General features: G+C 38.0%; 1 protein-coding gene across 1 annotated transcript in view; it reads left to right on the top strand.

Moving 5' to 3' along the window:
* Positions 1-16,719, top strand: part of NETO1 (neuropilin and tolloid like 1) — a 62,606-nt gene that overhangs the window by 30,427 nt on the left and 15,460 nt on the right. Inside the window, exons 5-7 of the mRNA XM_059815491.1 lie at positions 3,887-3,928; positions 4,041-4,168; positions 15,527-15,755. Coding sequence (XP_059671474.1) covers positions 3,887-3,928; positions 4,041-4,168; positions 15,527-15,755 — 399 coding nt within the window. The remainder of the gene's footprint in view (positions 1-3,886; positions 3,929-4,040; positions 4,169-15,526; positions 15,756-16,719) is intronic.

Below are 16,719 nucleotides of genomic sequence, written 5' to 3'. Positions count from 1 at the left end.
ATATGATTTTACTTCACCTACTGCTTGCAGCATTTATTTATAAAATTTCTTCCTAAGACAAATAGTAGCTTTAGTGTACTTTACTGTGAGTCAGATCACAGTGTCTCCTTATGAAGCTACATCCTCAAAAAGTTTCTCAAACTTCTCCAGAGTACAAATCTTTTTTGGCTTATTTGTCTTCATATGACTTCTTGCTGATCTAATAGTAGGTAGAACTTCAAGGTGAGATAGCAAGAGTCATAGTCACTTCTACATTTGCAGTTACCCCCTTTGAGTTCTTTCATGACTGTGCTAAGGAGTGAAAAATCTGACAAGCATTGTCACCAGGACCCCCAGGTGCTTTTCTGCAAAGCTGCTTTCCAGCTGGGTGGTCCCCAGCATATATTGGTGCATGGGGCTGTTCCTCCCCAGGTGAAGGACTTTGCACTTCCCCTTATTGAACTTCATAAGGTTCCTGTCAGCCCATTTCTTCAGCCTGTTCAGGCCCCTCTGGGTGGTAGCATGACCCTCTGGTCTATCAGCCACTCCTCCCAGTTTTGTGTCATCAGCAAACTTGCTGAGGGTACACTCTGCCTCATCACCCAGATAATTAATGAAGATGTTAAACAGGATTAGACCCAGTATTGACCCCTGGGGTACACCACTCATTACTGGCCTCCAACTAGACTTTGTGCTGCTGATCACCACTGTCACTGGCCTGGTTGTTCAGTCGGTTTCCAGTCCACCTCCCTGTCTGCTCATCTAATGCATTTTTTTACCACTTAAGGAAATTACAGATTATCACCATTTTCTCCTTGGGCCACTCTGAAGTTTGTCATTCTGCTTGTTTGTCAGTAACTCTAAATAACCTGGCACAGATTTTTGCATCTCGTTAGAAGTTTCAAATGTAATTCTGTGCTTCACAGAGACTTTACAAAAAGCTTATAATAACTAAACAATGCAGGAATCTATTATTTGTGGAATAGGTTGTAATATATCACCAAAGGAAATTTCTGGATAACCTTTATTTTGTTGGTTTGGTTGGTTTTAAAAGAGACATTCAATGCTTCAGGAAAGAGCCACAGAACTTCTTTTGGATGCAAGGTCTTCCATTTATATAACCTTTACACATTTTCACATTTCTTATGAAAATCCCTGGTTTTTCTCTTTACATGCTTCATTTCCCCATTAAGCAGATCCCCATTTAAAGATTTACATGTATTGCATTCTCCTCAAGGCCTATCGCCTCCTATTATTCGCTCTCATTATAGGTGATCAATCTTATTTTTCACAGCAAAATTTTCCAGTCTTGGGAGGTATTCCTAATGGGAACATGATTTTCATCAGGACTATCTGTCTATCAGAAGATCTAGCCAGTCAGTGTTTAGGTATCATTAAAAGGGTTCTGATTCAGCCAGACTGATAATAACAATTTGATTAAATTACATACAGAAGAGTTGCTAAAGTATAATCTGTTTAATCGTAAACTATTTAAAAAGCAAACATTTGCTGGGTAAAGATGCTTAAACGTGGTTGAATTTTCAGCATCTCTGATAATACCTTATTTACAGATTGTTGGTTTTATTGTAATAATATCAGTATACTATTAATATTTAATTAAGTGCATCATCTCAGGTGTCACAGATTTTATTTCACTATTACTCTTGAGTTGTTGAAATGTTGCAAAAATATTATTTTTCAAAACTGAGAGAGATCTACCATATTTCTAGAATTTTAACAGACTATGCGCTGCTATGTGCTTTGTTACCAATGTTACTGTATTGTTAACAAATGAGAACATACTTTCAGAATTGTTTTGTGGGTCAATTTGCATGGTCTAGATTGCACTTCAGCCTGGATTCTTGCTACCAGCCCTCCTTTATATGAAAACTCCTTCATATGGGAGAAATCCTGTCAGGACCTTTTTCTCCTTCTTTCCCCCTTCGTAGTTTGCTAGTGTGGTGGAGTGTTTTCAGTAAATCAGAGTGATCCTTGCAAACTCGGCAAAAGGAAGAAATGTAATGGTTACACTAGACATGGTTCGAATGTTAATTTGAACTAGTTGTCAAAGTAGGCCCTTTGAGTATCTTGCTTTCAGCACTAGATATGAACATCTGAGTACATTAACCGAAATATTTAATTACATTTAGTGTTGTTGGTTATCATATCTATCTACTGATCTATAAAACTGCTTAACAATTAATGCTAATTGCCTACTCAGTTATATTTGCAGTCCCTTAAGTTCATGAGTATTTACTCATGATTTATATTGTGCAACTGTAAAAGATAACTGGGAAGAACAACAGCAGCCTGGTTATGGAGGGACAGTTTAAAAAAGCGATTTTACAACTCCAATTTTTGAAGTCAACACATTCTGACTGTTCAGGTTAAAATGGCTGATTTTGCTTACAGAGCACTAGGCTTTTTTCAGGGTATTATTTGGTCATGATTTTTACTGTCCTAACTCGACTAAGGCTAGAGGGGATCAGCAGTTTTCATAGAATCATAGAATGGTTTGGGTTGGAAGGGACCTTAAAGATCCTCTAGTTCCAATGCTGTTGGGCAGGGACACCTTCTAGACCAGGTTGCTCAAAGCCCCGTCCAACCTGGCCTTGAACACTTCCAGGGATGAGGCATCCGCAAGTTCTCTGGGCAACCTGTTCCAGTGCCTCACCACCCTCATGGTGAAGAAAAGTGGTTTTTTTCATTTGATACATTTCCTACTTACAAACTTTCTCTTCATTGTTTTATTTATAGCTTTTTCTACACTGCCCCAATCCTGAAACAGCAAGATCAGTTTCATGAGTAGACTACAAGGCTCAAACTCTACCTTGGTTGTCCTCTTGTGCAATCCTTTTGAGTCCTGGGCACTATGTTTGTGGCTCAGGAGAAGCTTAATGCAGAGTGTTTGTATATAAGTGTTTATCATTGATTTCAGAAGACCAGATCCTATCTATCAGCTTTCCAGAATAAAAGTAAAGGCCAGTGGATTTCTTTCTTGTTTTTTTTTTTTTTCTCCTGAAAAGGAGAAAAACAGTGCAGAACATTCATTTTAAGTAGAAAAGCAGTGCAAGTGATAAAAATCTCCCAGACAAGACCAGCCTATTCTGAAGAAATAATTTTGAAACACTTTAGCCTCTTTCACATTTCTGGTTTTGGACAGTATCTTGAAACTGGGCCAAATTTTGTGAAATGATGATTTGTCTATGGATAGCTGTCTATTGAAGCATAGGTCTAAGACCAAACTAATTTCATCTATGTGTTATACCTGCTTATAAAAGCATGATACAAAATATCTCAGACAGTAAATATAATAATGTTTATCTGATCAAAAATAGCACATGTATTAGACTTATTGTTAGCACAATGAATTCCATGGTAAATTCTTATGGTATTTATTCCAGGAAGGCCAAATGGATGCTTCTGACAAAGAAAGTGTCTCCTCTTTGTCAGTAGGGGTGGCAGAGTATTCATAAACACAGAATGAAGTTTAGATTTCTCTAGACTAGTCTGAGTGTTATACTGCAAAATGCAAAATAGGCAAAAAGATTCTGAATGGATCTGCAAATATATTCTCTTTCATTAGACTGATGTATTAAAATATCATGTGGTTAGCTCTGTGATGTTCTTGCTTGCTAGTGTATGCAGAAATATTTTTGAACTCACTCTTCTGAAAGGGAGAGACAGTCAAAAGCAGGATTTCATAACAGAAAAAAAAGAACTTGGTATGATAGTATCAATAATTTCTGCATTAATAATTAGCATGTTGCCATAGTTTTGAAACGTTTCTCATTTCCAAGATATATACATATAATTATATCACTGAAGTGCATTGTCAAATTTCAGCACATTGACATTATAGCCAAGATATTGAACAAAACTAATTTTCTCTTTCTCAATTTTTAAGATCCAGATTTTAAGGACCTTGGCGTTTTGAAACCATTGCCAGGTTGGTATGTTGTTCTTTTTTTTTTTTTAACTTGGAGGCCTTTGCACTCTGCTGTAGAAAATATTTTTGTTTGCTGTTCAGGTTTCATTTTTTCTGGTATTTTGTTATTCAGTTTGTGAGTTTGAGATGGGAGGACCTGAAGGAATTGTGGAATCTGTACAAATCGTCAAAGAAGGAAAAGCTTCTGAAACTGAAGCAGTAGACTGTAAATGGTACATCCGAGCACCACCCCGATCCAAGGTCAGTCCTTCATCCTCTTGCTGATTTGCCATTTAATTTAAGAAATTGGCTTTTCTAATATGTTGTGCGTTTCTTAGTACTGTCAGATCTTGTTTAATAACTTTGCAGCTTGAACTGGTAAACTTTTCTTTTTCCTTCTGCCGTGGAAGAGTAATTTGTCACCTCAGCCAAAATAACCTTCTTTCTCTATAAATAATCATGTGAGCAGCTTTAATGTGCTTTTTGTGCCATAAGTAATTTTCTTAAATTCATCTTTAATTTTGCTCATATTTTTAAAGAATCAGTTTGTTTTCTTAAGCAGGAGGTAATCTTATTACTTTAATTTTCAATATATTTCAAATACCTAATATAGAGACTAATAAGGGACCACTGCTGGCTCCCTAAGGTCATTGTCGTTTCTCATCTGGGAACTGTGAAAATAGAGCCAAGGTAAATTCACGTTTCTCTGTATGAGACTTTTAGTTGCTTTGGTTTAGAGCTACAGACAAAAAGTGCTAGTGTTCTCATTTCTCTCCCACCACAGTCAGCCAGCCATGCCTTTGTAACAAACAGGAGAGGGCTGCAATGAATTTAACAATTCCTTTCTTGGATTCTGTTTGAGTTCCTCTCTTATCCATGGCTTATCAGTTATTATATGGATTAAATGTTGCTGGCTACACTACCATTTCTCCTCTCTTTGCAATTGGAACAGCTTTGTGTCTCCCACCTACTTTCATTCACTGTGTTAAAGACAACTCCACATTATATTTTTTCTAGCTGTCTTTTATTGGGCAGGAAAGGTTTTACAAGGTGGAATTTATATATCCACTAATCTGTGCCGTCTTTAAACAGATAAGGGTTTTTTTGTATAATCTCAGAGCAGACTGTACTGAATATATCTAAGTGTTCCAGTATTTGGTATTGAATAAGCAGGAGGAAGGGTTTCCAGAAGAGAAAAAGTCATTAGTATCAGCATTTTTCTATCGTGAAAGTTTAGGACAGGAGTTGAATAGTTGGCTCATAAAGACTACAGATAAATTATTTCCAGAATATACTCTAACATCTTTTTTTTTTTTTTTTTTTTTTTTACTTTTGGATAAATTCAATACTCATAGAGGTTTTCAATTAAGTAGATGAGCTTCCCACTTTGCTAGAGTAAGTAGCTATAGACATGAAATGACTGGACTGATGAATTGTTTTTGCATATGTTATATACTTAAGTATTAGTAGAAAGAAAACAGGTAAGCACAAAATTAGAATTATGCTTATTAGAATCAGCACAACTAACTAAGCCAGTAAAATTGTCCTACAGTCTTAATTTCAGTTTATGCTTGGTTGGTCAGATAAAGTCATTGTGGTATTCTTACTTGATCTAACTCTAAAGTTCTGTATGATTCAAAGTCCTGCTAGAAATACCGTATTTACTCTACCTGTAGGATTTACCCACACTTCAGTCCTGATGTAAAAACACAAATTGTGTAGCTACATAACCATAAACACAGTGTGTAACAAAAGAATACCACACTACCACTGTTAATAGAGGATAGGATTAAGGATTGTTTAGTTCTTCACAAACTTCCACACCTGCATTTAGTTGTGTTGCATTTCAAAAAGTGTATACCATCAGAAGAAAATCTGGAGGGAGAATGATGACAGAGTTCTAGAAAACCTGAGGAAACACTGAAAGTTATGTAATGTAATCTAGAAGATTTTGTGAAGGAGCATGATACCAGATAATAAAAAGGCTTTTACAATGAGGACTGAACGCTCTGACGTCCATGTCTGTAAGTCACAGTCCTGCACTCCGAAAGAAAGATTCAGGTTAGATACCAGGGAAAGAAATTTCAAACAGCAGGGTGGGGATTACGAATGATTGTTTAAGGACATTTTTTCGGCCGGCATTGCTAGTGGTCTTAAAGTGCAGGTTAGGTAATAAACTATGAAAAATGAGAGAAACATTACTAACTCTACCTTTAAGCAGAGGGTGGGCTGGGTCATCTCTTGACGAATCTTGCTGGTCCCACCTCACAGAATTCTCTGGGTAGAGAGACAGGGCAATATCAAACATATAAATCAGTGTTTCCTAAAATGTGGAGTTGAAAGTTTTTTCAGCAAGCTGGGAAAAAAAAAAAAACAGTTTTCAAGCCTAGATTTCAAGCCTAGATTTATCTTCAAGGGGTAAGTCCAATTTAGCCCTTGAACGTTCTTAGTGTGGTTTTCACATACATATATATACACACACAAATATGTATGTGTATGTATACACACATGCACACACATATGGTTATGGTATCGCCATAATGGGACAGGTTGAAAAACTTTCAGTTATTAAGGAAGGAATTAATGGATAAAATTTTATAAAACCTTGTATGAAGTAAGATTTATGGTAAGATTGTTTATGGACCTGATTCAATTGAACTGGATTCTATTGTCCATATTTTACAGTCAGCTTCCTTTGTCCTTATCTAACCTTGAACTAGTGACATATTCAGTACAATAATTCAGTGACATCATTCTAATTTATGGCACCTTGCACCTATGAAAACAGGCTCTCCTGTTAATGACGGTAAGAATTCAGCAGCTTTAAATCCACATGTTCCTGTACTCTGGGCTGCACAGTTTGTTACTGGGAACTATGCCTAAAAGGCCAGAGTTTCTCAGGCAGATTTTGGGTTGGATCTTTACATCTTTAGTTTCTTAATTAAACAGTGCCAGAATGTGGGCTGCTTGCAATTTCATTTGGCTTAAGCTCATCCAGTCTAAACTGTCTGCAGAAGCAAGATGCAAGTCCTTTCCTTGGTTTGCAATTCCAGATTCAAGGCAAGTCTGAGCTCAATGTATGAACAATGACATCAGTTGGTGAGTATGAACTTGAGATCTCTAAGCCTGAGCTTCATACCAGCAGTCTGGGTGTAACATTGCTGCTATCCTCAGAGAGCTGGAATGGGACAGAGAGCAGCAAATTTCTTGCACACACATCACTGATTACCTTATAGCACAAAAAATAAAATGCTGAAAATGCATGCAGAACTGAAACTTTCTGGAAGTGCAGAAGACAGCAGAAGGCAGTTTAAACACGACTTCAATCTATACGCAGACCTGGAGCCTTAGATTTGACAGTGACTGGTTGCAAAGTGTGTGTTGCTTGTAATCATCGAAGTCAGTTCCTGCTGAGTCAGATAGCTGTGAATCTGGAGTTCAGAAATACTGGGGGTTTTGCACTTCCTGTAGAAGCTGACTTCAACCAGTAATCAGAGCAAGAATGGAAAATCAAGAAGAGAGCTGCTGACCGAATGTGCCAACCCACCCAGAACAGTAAAGAGCTGGAGGAACCTCCCCATCCCAAAATCCTTTGCCGTAGAACAAAGCCCAAAGGAGGAAGTGGATAAGCTTACTGCACTGGGATTTGAAAACCTTCAGAGGTGTCACTGGCTACAGCAGTGGATAAGCAAAGAATCTCTATGAATAGAAAACAAGAAAATGAAAAGATCAATAGTATTTTCTCACTTTCTGTTAAGGGTGAAATGTTGGAGGATCATATCGATGACAAGTGTTTTTCTGTATTGGATGTGTCAGCAGAGTTTGACAAGGGTCCCCAGGAAGACAGAATGCATGTTTGTGCTCAGGTAGTGCTCCCTTTGGTGGGTAACTTTCCAGCAAGGTACCATCGTGTCATGCTTGTTCTTTGAGAGGTTTTGTAGGGAAAAAAAAGCGAAACAGCAGAATTTGGCAGTAAAAGTAATAAAACTTTTACAAAGATGACGTTCTGATGCTGGGAAAAAACAGTAAGCAGTGCTTATAATCAGAAGCTCTGGGCAGCCCAGGAAAGAGCATCCAAACTACAGATAGACAAGCATTAATTTGAATCCAGTCCAGTGGAACTCATCTATTCAGGAGGAACAAGCAAGAGGTACATTTAGACTGAGCAAATAGTGAGGCTATCCTCCATATGTACACCATGCGAAAGAAAATGAAGTTGTAAGCTAGTTAGGAAAGTGATGCCTAGTTCTCCCGCCCCACCTGAGCATGCTACTGGGCCAAGAAGATATCTTTACAGTTTATAGGATGCAAGACTTAACAAAAAGCTTAAAAAACTGAAAGGATTGATTAACGAGTATCTAGTTTTGACGTATTATTGCAGTATCCTCAAACCTGAGCTGCCTGTGAGTGGTGACATTTGTTTCAAGCAGAGCTGTTGGGGAGCAGTGGGAGGGGGGTGCACAGCACACAGGAGGGGGCCAGGGTGAGGGTGGCCACAGGGCCAGGACACGGACGACAAGGAGAGCCCGGCAGGCCCAGCCATGGCGGCCGGGGTGCTGTGGTGGCTGGGCTCGCCTGTGGCAATGGGGCCAGCCCCAGCTCAAGCCAGGCAGCAGCTCAGCGATGCACGAGGCTGGGGCAGTGAGGTCCGAGGTCGGGTGTGGGCCAAAAGCCCAACTGGGACCAAGACACTTGCATATTTACAGAGGATAGCTATTACTACCTGGTAAAGGCTCTAAAACACTTGTCACTGTTTTAATGGTAGACCTTGTACCCACGTACCTGACCAAATAGAGAGATGATGCTTTTGGTTCCAGGTGCCTGACTTCAGATTGAATGTAATCTGGAGAGAGACTGGGTTGTTGCACACACATTTCCTGGACAGATAGGAGGAAACACACAGTGAAGCAAACTGCAGAGCTACAAGTCTGTATAAACCAATCTGACTAAACCAAAATATTTTCTGTTCGCACATGTGAAGTGGAAACTTGTGCTCTTGAGACCTTCAAGAAAAACAGTTTAAACTGTCAACACTGGCAGACTAGCATATCCCTAATTTTTGGAGGCTTCTTAATCAGGTGTAGAAGAGAAGCTTTAAGTAGTACACTAAAATTTAATAGGAGCCATTTGAGTGGTGATTCCCAAAATGTTACAGAAAAATTAAATTTAAAAACTGAAAAACCTAATAGCCAGAGACACTTTTACAGGCTTCAAATGAGCTCCATCTCTGAAGAAGCTCTGAAGCTTTCTAACATACAGATAATGCAAATAATATTATGCATGAAAAAACTCCAACACATTTATATGGCAACCCTGGAGCAAGGTGAACAAATTATATTTAAACAAGTAGAAAATATTGTTTACCTCTGTTAAACTATAAAAGTCACTTCTTTGAAACAGTTTTGTTAGATGAAGATGCAAGAGAAGAGTGTGTGTAGAATTATGTATGTAGAATCTCTTCTAGCAGGTCTGGTAATACACAGGCCAGAGTAGCAGTGACAAAACCCCACTTTTAAGTTAGCATGAATCTATTCCATTCAGGTATGGAAATATAACCAACCTCAGCATCCTCAAACCAAATAATTGTTAGGAAATGTGATTAAAAAAAGGTACTGATGAAAGTAATAAAACATCTGCCAAAGAGAACAGCAGAATCAGCATGTGATCTACAGTTTTCAGTGTTAAAAAGCAGAACAGTACCAAGGAGCTGTAAAGGTTGTCACTTGCAAGCAATTTCCCGCTGTACGAGAGAAAAATGAGGATAGCTTGACAGTTAGAATAAATGTCAGTTATTGGGGACTCACAGAAGTCTGAAGGAACAAATAGAACAAAGCAAAGAAATCCAAAGAGCTTCCCTTGTCCAGGAAAATGGTATTTTGATATCTGAGCTTGGCTGTGAATCACAGGGTGTTAGAAGAAGTACCATATGAGGTTGTCACCTTCGACAGACAGTATTCTCCAGGTCCCAGCCGAGAGGAAAATACGAGGTATAGAGTTCTCTGTTTGCACAGCATGGCCCCAGACTAGTAACAGCAGGCCCAAAAATGTCAAAAAACCCCAAGCAAACAAAAAACCAAACAGAACATGTACTGTTAACACTTTTGGGCTGAAATAATGTTGATTAAAAAAAAAAAAAGTTTAGAATCCAAGCAACAGGATGGGCTACTTTAGAAGACAAATTCAAGCATCATTAGTAATATGCTTTTTAGGCTGGTATACTTGTCATCTTCTTGCCTTGAAGGAGATTAGTTAGTGTTGCAAAATCTGCTTTAAAAAGCTGGGCTTCCCAGGCCTAAATACTGGAGGTACCATCTTGAAAGTCCTTTGTTAATCACATAGAGCTGAACAAGATGCAGAATAAAGCAGGCATTGTAACTCATCACTGAGCAATGGGGAAAGACATAGGACCATTTAACCCAGTCCTGTGCTTACAAGAGGATTGACTGAACCTAGAAGCTGAATATGCAAAATCTGGACTTTAGGCCCTGGTGAAGAGGAGGTTTTTGTCTTACATCTAAATTACTTTTGGCAGTTGAATGATGGCTTTTTGTTTGTTTGGTTTGGTTTTAACGGACTGAATGTCTGTGCACATATATTAAGTCTGATATGCTGGGATATGGTTTGAAGCTTTTCATGATTGGCCTGATCAATCATGTTGTCAGCCCTAACCTTCAGTGATTGATTAAAAAGCTGAACTCATCAAAAGTGATTCACTATGAAGAGATTATAATCTGACCATTTTACTGAGGTGGTATATTATTCATAGTTTACAATAATTCTTTTTTTTCCTAATATATGCAGTCAGACATTTCTGTTGTTTTCAAATTTAAATAAAAAAATAGTAACACTTATCCAGCATTTCCTTTTTCATTATTATGGTGACAAAGCAAACCTTAAAGGTGACAAGACAATTATTTAAAATATAATGTGACCGAGCATAAATTGTATATGCCACAACTGCAGTGAGGCTTTATCAGTTTTGTTGCTAATGGCATTGACATTTGCAGTGACATCTTAAAACTCAGTAAAAGCTAATGCTTGTGCACTAGCAGCCTGTTCTTCTAAGTAATGTGGAACTGACAATTTGAGGAAAGTGTCTTATTAAAACTTTGCAACAAAAATGTGAAAGAAGTCGAAATGATAGTTATACTGCTTCTTCAAATAAGATGTTCTCTTCAACAAGAATGTCCCGATTATGCTAAGATAATGTGTCAGTATCTACAGAAATGTTATCGTTCCAAAAGCTCCCATTGGCATCAATGAAAAAAATGCTTAATGAAGGCAGATGGTGGCATTTGAGTTTGTGACCTCTTTTTTGTTCATTTGTTTTCCTTTGGGAGAGCAGTTTCTTATCCACTGCTGGTAGAAGTAATGACTAAGGCCTCAGTAAATGAAAGAACCAGAAATACTGATAATTTTTCTCTCACTTTCTGCTTAATTTCTTTTAGTGAGATCCACATACCAGTGAAAGTAATGAGAATATTGCCACTGATTTCAGAAAACTATGTATCAGGAACATTTTGCATTAGATAACAGTTTTTCATATAATCAGTTTTATTCTTTCCCTGGGGAACTCAATTTATTAATAATTTTCTTCTGCCAGTGTGGGTCTTACAGCCAGTCACAGGAACAATGGCAAATATATAGTAATAAAACCATAAAAATTGGCGGAAGTGTGCAGATGCAATTAAATCATTCCAGCTCTTTAAAATAAAATCTGATCCAATATCAGGTTGTCAGTTTGTGTAATCAGTTTCCAGTTTTTAAAAATGCACTGCTGTCTTAATCCATAGATCTGATCTGAATAAGTAAATGGAAAGATACCCACTGATTTCAGTGAGCTTTGTATCAAGTCCTCATTACTTTATATAAAGTTCTGGGAATAGTCATCTCCAAAGGAGACTATGAGAATGAAACTCCAACTCACATCAGAATATTAAGAGTTTATTTTCTCTAATTTACGAAAACTTCATGCTGTTGCAGAAGGTGCCATCTTTCTTCTGAAGGATGGACATAGATTTTTAAGCCAAATAGTCCTTTCCAGTGGTTCCAGTACCTATCAAGTCTATATATGTTATGATCTTAGCTGAATTTATCACACACAGGAATGAACTGGTATGACCGACTGCAGAATTCAGTCTTGGGAAGAACTGAAAATGTTGGCTTCTTCACTGAAAGACTCAAAGAGAAATGCTAGGTTATTGTTCTCTTGATTCCTTCTCAGCATTTATAACTGCTACTTTAAGAAATATTTTACTATTTTATAAGGCTAGCATGCCACCAGAAACTAGACAATGTCAAACGATAAGCCCATAGAAATCCGACTTTGGCTGTACTTTTATATAAATAATCTGTTTGAATGGATCAGGAATAATTAATGAATGCTGCAAATTGCTGTGAGAACTGGTATTTTATAACCACAGTGAGGATTAGCACACATTTCTTGTAAGAATGAATACTGATGTAAATTACATCTCAATACTGAAATGGGATACCCTATACAAGAGCTTTCCTGAAGAGTGGAATAAAATAAAAATGTGTTACATGTACACTGCATTGTATCTGTATGGCCTATCTTATCTATATATGGTATATTGTAACATACATATGGTATACATATGATAGGCATATATGGCATAAAATTAATGATTCATGACAATAATATGTTGGAAGCCTGTGCTTTCCTATGAGACATTTATCTGACATGCTTTGCTTTCTGGAAAACAGTCATGTGCATACAATATTGCATATAATCAGCTGCAGAAGGTTTTTATTACATTAGCTGTGACAAAGCTGGCAAGCACTGAAGTGCCCATCTGAAGCAGGATGCTTCTTTTAGCAGAGGAAAGAAAAGCTAGGTACACATTTAACTCCCCGTTCTAAGAGAAATGTTATGCAGAGATGGACTATGGACTATCTCAGCAGCTTCAAAGGAGAGGCTGGGTGCCAGGGTTTCACAGTGCCTGTTACGCTTTTGTTTGAGCAGGAGCAACTGGTCTCTAGAACACAGAAGCAGCTCTCTGGTGTGTCCCAGCTATGGCCAGTTGCTGGCTGTGGGTATCATGGCTCTGCCTCTTCCCATACCTCCCTCCTTCAGGCGTAATCTTGCTTTGGCAGGACAATAGCATGCCTGTGCCAGCTGGATCCCAGGAGCCACTAATACAAGAGGGTCTTATCAAACCATTAGAGTGGGGAGTAAGAACCCATCTCACATTGTCCACCCCAGTTTTGCATGGCTGCATTCGAGTCACTGACTGGTCCAACGTTCTCTCACTGGCCTTTTGCTGCTCATTTTTGCTTCGTCCACAGTTAATTTCTGCACGTTTTCATACACTTTTATCAGAGGTGTAACAGTTTCTGGGAAGTAGCTGGCAGGGAAGGTCGGCCACCTGCCTGGTGGCCATGGAAGTGGCTGATGCTATACAAACAGAAAAGAGCAAGAGCCACACTGAAGATGAGGTTTACCTGAGGGGCTAAGGTAGTCAGGTATCAGCAAGACAGAAATGCTCTAAATAGCTGGAGAACAACAAGAACAAGGATTTGGAGCATGAGAAGGAGTAAGGGGTCAGGTGCATAAGAACCTGGGGAAGGGAGGAAGAGAGGAGAGAATGAGAGACTTGTAAAGGGATGTAGCCAGTGCAGAGGGACTTCAAAAATGCATTTTCTGCACTCAACAAATCTTCAGAATTCAAAACAAGCCTTTAAGTAAGACTTCGCCAAGGAAGTAGGTGACCTGTTTTAACAGGAATGGAAACTGCATGTCCCCCAGTAGGAGAGGAAATGGCAAGACATTTCAAGACAATACATTTATAGAAAGTGATGGATACTGTGAGAAAATTTCAGCAATGACAGGTGACTGAACTCTAGTAATTTTTCATTCCACTGCAGGGGTGGAGCAACCAGCAAATGAAATGAAAAACACTATAAAAAGTATTCCTTGATATAAGATATTGCCATCTGAATATTACTTTGTCTATTGCTGTTAACTGTTCCATTTTGTAGAGATCAATACAAGCAGCTTCCTTAATTTGTAGTATTTAAAAACCAGGATACATGGTGAAAGTAGAATTCACTTAAGTGCAATTTAATTGAAACATATTCTTCCGAGTTATTCAGGAGGATGGGAATGTTGGAACATAAGTAAGGATTACTGTAAGAAATAACATACTAGAAAAAGGTGAGGCAAGCAAAATGAAACTTAGTATACCAAATTTTATATGCTAGTAAAAACTGTTTTACAAATATTATTTTCAGAGAGATCAGCTGTAAAGCATAACAAGGAATGAAAATGTGCCATAATACATTACCTGAAAAGGCTCATTTAAAAACCTGAGCTATTATTAAAGAGGGGCAGACTGCTTTATAGCACCTAATTCTCAAACCATAAGAGATTTAATGTATTAATGAGGTGAAGTGGTGAGTCCTGTTGCTACTAGGATATGCTATGTTTGTGTACTTTATGCAAATCCGGAGCTTTTTAAGCAATTGTTCTGTGCATGTAAAAAAACTACCTGAAGTTAACAAGATTGTAAAGAAGTATATCTGATGTCTAATAGAGTGGAGTTTCTTTTTAGTTACTTTCTCAAGTGAAGATGCATATAGCTGGATGCTGGATATATTTACTGGCTTTTTATGCTATTTCTGCCCTACTTCACCTTTCTGTATCATTCTCCTGAAGTATTCTGGGTATGCTTGGCAGTTTGATTATGTATCATGTGTCTATTGAAAATATTACTTGCCTTCTCTGTTACTGGAATATTTGATTTTTCTTGTGTTATCAATTGCTTTAAAAATGAGTGGTTTTCTGTATTAAAGTCCGTATAGAGTTGAATATCAAATAATGGCATTTTCTCCTCACCACTTCTTTTTGGGTAGATTTCAAGCGTTCTTTCAAAAGGGCAATACATCTATTATATTTATGAGAGAACTTAGCTTGTATGCAAGAAATATTTCCTAAAAAACTTTCCAGTTTTCTAGCAGTTTCCATGAAATACGCTTGATTACAACCCCATTAAATTATGACACTATATACCATAAGGCTTTGTTTAGAAAAGCCGAGATGGTAGCCAAATTGCTTGAGGAAACATAAAAAGATTAATGATTGAGTTCTGCCTGGCTCTCAGATTCTCACTTCCTGAATCAGTGTAGCTGAGACATCACAAAGATGACACATATTGACTCTGGGGAGGGAGCAGCAATTATTTGCCTTATTATTTTCCATGTCAGGCAAGTAATAGAGCAATATTGTGCCAGCCAGCAAAAGAAGAAATTTCTAGCTTGTCTGTCCTTCAGCTTGAAGGACCGCTGTACATACTTTTCAAAGATGGGTATGTACTTGGAAATTAAGACCTTACTGCAAGGAAGAACAAAAATATCTAGATCTTCCACTAGATTCTACTTTGAAGCAAGACAAAATACCAGGAAGTATAAACCGTGCTCAGTTTCCATATTAATGCCCTTCCAGGGAAGTGGCCTATGGATCACCAGCTCCAGAAAAATTATTTTGATGGTGGTGTTGTGTAGTCTTTCTCCCACAAGGCAGAGCAAAGGTGTTTAATGTTTGTTCAGTCATTCTCAAATGTCTGTACATGTTGCCTTTGTTGTTTGTGTGTTTCATAGATCTATTTGCGATTCTTGGACTACGAGATGCAGAATTCTAATGAATGCAAAAGGAATTTTGTAGCTGTCTATGATGGAAGCAGCTCCGTGGAGGATTTGAAAGCAAAGTTTTGCAGCACTGTTGCTAATGATGTAATGCTGCGGACGGGTCTTGGTGTAATCCGCATGTGGGCAGATGAAGGCAGTCGAAGCAGCCGATTCCAGATGCTCTTCACATCTTTCCAAGAACGTAAGACCCTAATCAATGCATCTGCCTTTCAGTTGGTTAAATGATACAGGTCCCAAAAACTGTTAATGTTTTCTTCATGCAGAGTAGTCACTGAAGAACGTTCCCAAACAAGCTGTGTAAATATTCAGAACAGTTTTTATTCCAAGCATTTATAGCATGCAATAATTTGTAATGCAGTAGATGAAGCACAGGATTCAGAGACAGGAAGACAGGTACAAGTAGTCATGACCTGCCCAGTTGTATGACTGTGACTTTTATTTGATCCCCAAGCTACTGGGCCCCTATGTCTCAGTTTTCCCTTACACAATGTGGAAGATAATACAGCTATGAAGGATTCTATCAAGCCTCATCCCTTTCCAAGAATTTGATTTTTTAGATCTCATTATGATGGGCATTTGAAAAATACCTTATGATTATTTTATCACAGATGGTGGGTGTGTTTGTGCCTATTCTAGAATGCATATATCAATAAACATGTATGTCAGATATTATTAAGCAAAGAATTTAGTTAACTTTTTGGAGTAAGAGAAGTTTTCTAAAGGCCTTACATGATATTTTGGTTAATATTCCCTCTATGCGCCTTGCCTGCATTCATATGTTTATATGATTTCTGGATTCAGATAATAAACAAAGCAGCCTTTGAAAGAAACAAAAGGTAGTTCTAGCCAGTTTAAAAAACCAACCAACCAACCAACCAACCAACAAAAAACCCTCAACAAACCCCAATAATCCCATTCACTGAAAATGATTGGCTCAAGTAATCACCTGTGAAAGATATCGATGTGTTTTCTTTGATGGAAATAATGCATATTTTGCCCCTTGAGGAAGGAGTATACGTGTTTATTTTCACATACTGTTTCATGGTCATTTTTAATGTATTTTTTGGTTTCTGCATCACATGTCTGGCAGGAAGATTTCTGTGCAGCTGTCAGTGGTTGAAATGAAGGCGCAATCCTACCAAACC

This window comes from Gavia stellata, chromosome 3 (genome assembly GCF_030936135.1).
Source record: "Gavia stellata isolate bGavSte3 chromosome 3, bGavSte3.hap2, whole genome shotgun sequence".
In the NCBI taxonomy this organism is placed as follows: Eukaryota; Metazoa; Chordata; class Aves; order Gaviiformes; family Gaviidae; genus Gavia; species Gavia stellata.
This window is presented reverse-complemented; position numbering and strand designations above follow the sequence as displayed.